The 5,000-nt window shown below is 48.9% G+C and overlaps 1 protein-coding gene across 1 annotated transcript in view; it reads left to right on the plus strand.

The window, feature by feature from the left end:
• The window catches only part of ift172 (intraflagellar transport 172), a 97,807-nt gene that overhangs the window by 50,691 nt on the left and 42,116 nt on the right, over positions 1-5,000 (plus strand). The window contains exons 28-29 of the mRNA XM_063223751.1: positions 2,285-2,420; positions 3,619-3,735. Coding sequence (XP_063079821.1) covers positions 2,285-2,420; positions 3,619-3,735 — 253 coding nt within the window. The remainder of the gene's footprint in view (positions 1-2,284; positions 2,421-3,618; positions 3,736-5,000) is intronic.

A 5,000-nucleotide genomic window follows, 5' to 3' on the forward strand; every position in this document is an offset into this window, starting at 1 on the left:
AAACCCTTACACACGCACTAAAGGGCCGTACACACACATCGCTGCTATTTACTAGCTTCTCGCTTGATCGTCTACTCGCCTCTGTTTCATGGAACGTTTGCTGAAAGTTCCCGCGGCTTTAAATGCCAATGAACAGACAAGAAGTACCGAACTCTGCCTTCCAATTGGTTACTCGCCTCGCTCGAAGATAAAATATTTTCAACTCGGGATCCGCCCACATCGCATCGCTTGTACAGTACTCGCCTACTCGCCTGCTAGTCTCGCTGAAACATATTGACATTCTATTGACTTAATTCGCTGAGCGAGTAACTAGCAGCGACGTGTGTGTACGGCCCTTAAGCCACGCTCTTCTTCTCCCATGTTCACACACACTCGAGTGTCTTTGTCTTTCCAGCTTGTCTTTTTCATCAGTTCCTCTGCAATCCATCCTCCAGTCTTTGTCCTGCGTGTCCTGGCGTCTGTGTATGTGTGTGTATTGATTTTTCTCCTCTTTTCACTCTCCTGCCCTTGCCACGCTTGGCCACACTTCCCCATACATGCCTTCCAACTATACTGTACTCTTTCATCCCGCCAACTTGTTTTCTACTCATTTTCACTCTCTCCCTCACTCTACATCCCTCTCTTCCTCATACCCCCCCCTCTTTCTCTCTCTCTCTCTCTATCTCTCTCTCTCTCTCTCTCTCTCTCCTCCTCCCTCTCTCTCTCTCCCCCCTCTCTCTCTCAATCTCTGCTCCTCCTCTCCTATTGGTTTCCTGTTGTGTGGTGTGTGTATTGATCAGAGCCGGTGTGGAGAAATTAATAATGGATTTTTCAGGGCTACTGAAGTTTGTGGTGTGATAGTCTGGTGCAGTGCAGTGGTGTGCTGTGCCACCGGACTGGCTTCTCTGCTCGGGGATATTTGATTTATTGTTGAGCTACAACCGAATCACAGACCAGCACTGCTGCTGCGGTATGCGTGCACATACGCAAAGCACACTCATGCAGTGGTACAGTATGTTATAGCACACACACACACACACACACACACACACACACACACACACACACACACACCTACCACAACTTTTTTTCTGTAATTTTGAAGTGAATTGCTGTGATTCCAATTCTCCAAGGTCTGAAATGACCGATATAAAATTTTGATGTTGGACCATGGGAAGGCCTGCCCCATGAGCCATGAAGTTTTCACGTTTATTTTCATCAAAATCGCCTGACATTTGGCCCCATTTTTCCTCATAACATGAGTGGTACCATATGAAAACTGACAAAATGTCCTTCCTTTCAGATGTATGTACTGTATAGTTACTGTATACAGTGATATTGTGTCACATTAATACACTTTGATTTATTGATTGATTGATTGATTGGTTGGTTTACTGTTTCTCTATATGTACTCTTCTCTGCCAGATCTCTGTTGGCGGAGAAGTCCATGTACAACATGAGCAGTGTATAGAATGTTACCATTTAAGCGTATGCGCTTTGCCATGTGCTGGAAGTAGCCTGATTATCATCGACTTTCAAATCTCTTCAAGACTTGGTCTGACCAAGAGCATAGCAATTAACATTTCCCAAACTGCATGGTTGACCCGCCTCCCTAGGTTTGCTACTGGTTGACTGGTGTCCGACAAAGTGGGTGGAGTTCCCGGTTTCCCTGGAGGTCAGAAACGATATTTCCATTGTTCTTGGCCTGACTAGGAGAAATGCAGATGTTGCGTCACTAAGAGGGCGTGGCCTGGCTAGGCGGAGCAGGCTATCACGATCTACAAGAAGAACAACATGGAGGATGTTTACTTTGCTATATGTGCGTTAGCATATCTTCATAGAGTCTCAAATGACGCAGTGCACAGTGACAGTGACAGTCAGTGCACAGTGTACACAGTCTTTAGTGCATAGTGTCGTGGAAAATTTTGAGCACTATGCACTGTGCCCTTGCTGAAAGTGACGGCTGAGCATGGCATTAGCTCGCCAAAATACGAGTTGGCTACTGTTTACAATGCACAGCGTCTGGTTCTTGTATTTCCATGTCCTTCACCCCGTGAGCGCCCTAGGCTCTGAAAAACAGTGCCTGAAGTGCACAAGTGCGTGATTTGAGACACGGCCTATGTGTGGTGTTCACCATATCTCCACATGTCTTCTCCTCCTGTGCAGGCTGTTCATCACGGTGGGGCAGGCGGAGCAGGCCATCACAATCTCCATGTACAAGAAGAACAACATGGAGGATGTTAACTTTGCTATATGTGCGTTAGCATATCTTCATAGAGTATGTGTGTTGTCTCCTCCTCTGCAGGCTGTTCATCACGGTGGGCCAGGCAGAGCAGGCCATCTCCATGTACAAGAAGAAGGCCATGTACGACGACATGATCCGCCTCGTGGGCCTGCACCACCCCGACCTGCTCATAGAGACGCACACACACCTGGCCAAGGTGACCTTCACACGCCCTCGCCACACACACACACCTGGCCAAGGTGACCTTCACGCCCACGCACACACACACTCACACACACCTGGCCAAGGTGACCTTCACGCCCACGCACACACACACACACACACACACACCTGGCCAAGGTGACCTTCACACGCCCACGCCACACACACACTCACACACACACACACACACCTGGCCAAGGTGACCTTCACGCCCACGCACACACACACTCACGCACACACACACTCACACACACCTGGCCAAGGTGATCTCCACGCCCACGCACCACGCACACTCAAACTCACACACACACACCTGGCCAAGGTGACCTTCACACACGCCCACACACGCCCACGCCACACACACCCTCACACACACACATCTGGCCAAGGTGACCTTCACGCCCACGCACACTCACACACACACTCAAACTCACACACACACCTGACCAAGATGACCCTCACACACGCCACACACACCTCACCTCACACACACCTGGCCAAGGTCACGCCCACGCACGCTCACACACACACACCTAGCCAAGGTGACCCTCACGCCCACGCACACACACCCACACACACACCTGTGCAACACTGCTGGCGATCCTACACACACACACACACACAGGGCCACCACCCGGACCTGCTGATGGAGACTCACAAACACCTGGCCAAAGTGACCCTCACACACGCCCACGCCGTGCACACCTGGCCAACGCCGGCGGCGATCCTACAATGACTGGCACCACCATGCCCTGCACATGAGGCATTACATCACACCATTGTGTGTAGATACTAGCTGGCATTACATCACAACACAGCAAAACAATACCTGCACTATTGAATGTGGATATTTGTGTGTGTGTGTGTGTGTGTGTGTGTGTGTGTGTGTGTGTGTGTGTGTGTGCACACTTGTTTGTTTGTGTGTTTGTGTGTGTGTGTGTGTGTCTGTGTGTGTGAATATGTGTACTTTTGTGTGTGCACGCTTGTTTGTTTGTGTATGTGTGTGTGTGTATGTGTGCGCGGCGCGCGCTTGTTTGTTGTTGCATGTGCTTGTGTTTGTGTGTGTGTGTGTGTACACGTGTACGCTGATGTGTTTGTGTGTGTGTGTGTGTGTGTGTGTGTGTGTGTGTGTGTGTGTGTGTGTGTGTGTGTGTGTGTGTGTGTGTGTGTGTGTGTGTGTGTGCTGTGTCCAGGAGCTGGAGAAGGAGTCTCGTCTGCAGGAGGCGGAGTACCACTACATAGAGGGGCAGGACTGGAAGACGGCCGTGCACATGTACAGGGAGAGAGACATGTGGGAGGACGCCCTCAGGGTGGGTACACTAGAGCAGCTGTCACCAACGTGGTGCCCGCGGGCGCCAGGTGGCCCTCCAGGAGCTTCTGAGGTGCCCTCCAAGGAGGATAATTAATAGTGACGACTATAAGATTTTAGTCACAGTTGGTGTTTTTCTTCATTCAAATATGAGATTATTTATTTGTAACCTATAAGCAAATTATCATATCATCATTATCATTATCATCATTCAACCATAGCGTGATGTGGAAATGATGTCAAGACATCAGTATAAGATTTTGAACAAAAGTAGCACTCGGGTAGCCCTTGGTAGTCCTTGGGTAGCCCTCAATAGCCCTTGGTGACCCTTGGTAGCCCTCAGACCCAGAGGGGTTGGGGACCCCTGCACTAGAGACTACACCACAGGCTACAGGCCCTCAGGCTGGGTACACTATACTGCCCTACAATATCAGAACGCAGTATCTTGAAAATGGTCGAAAATGGGTTTAGACCGGAAATTGGCTTTAAAATACCTTCTTTTTCTTATGTTAAAATTTTTTGGCCCAACTTGGTCCCGTTTCGGAAAAAAACGCAAAAAACTGATTATACTGCGCTTTTTGGTTTTAGGAGGTTACGTGGTACTAGCCAAGAACGCAGTATAATGCGAATTATACTGCACTTCTCCATTGACACCGTGGTTTTGGTGTAGACAGTAATACCACAACAGAGCGCAGTATAATGCTTTTTCAGCTAAAAAGTAATGAGAATGTTGGTTTTTTTGCTTTTTTCTTGCGTGCATAAATTTTCACCATAAAAAAGTATTATACGTAAGTGTCATCACCACTTTACCTCCAACACAGTCGCGTGGACAGAAAGGAAACTTTAAAGCCTTTTTTCTCAGTTTGCCATTTTGAATTATACTGCGTTCTGAAATTGTAGGGCAGTATAGTACACCACAGACTATAGGCCCTCAGGGTGGGTACACTAGAGACTACACCACAGGCCCTCAGGGTGGGTACACTAGAGACTACACCACAGGCTAGAGACCCTCAGGGTGGGTACACTAGAGACTACACCACAGGGTGGGTACACTAGAGACTACACCACAGGGTGGGTACACTAGAGACTACACCACAGGGTGGGTACACTAGAGACTACACCACAGGGTGGGTACACTAGAGACTACACCACAGGGTGGGTACACTAGAGACTACACCACAGGGTGGGTACACTAGAGACTACACCACAGGGTGGGTACACTAGAGACTACACCACAGGCTAGAGACCCTCAGGGTGGGTACACTA

The sequence above is a fragment of the Engraulis encrasicolus genome, chromosome 18, assembly GCF_034702125.1.
Source record: "Engraulis encrasicolus isolate BLACKSEA-1 chromosome 18, IST_EnEncr_1.0, whole genome shotgun sequence".
NCBI lineage: Eukaryota > Metazoa > Chordata > Actinopteri > Clupeiformes > Engraulidae > Engraulis > Engraulis encrasicolus.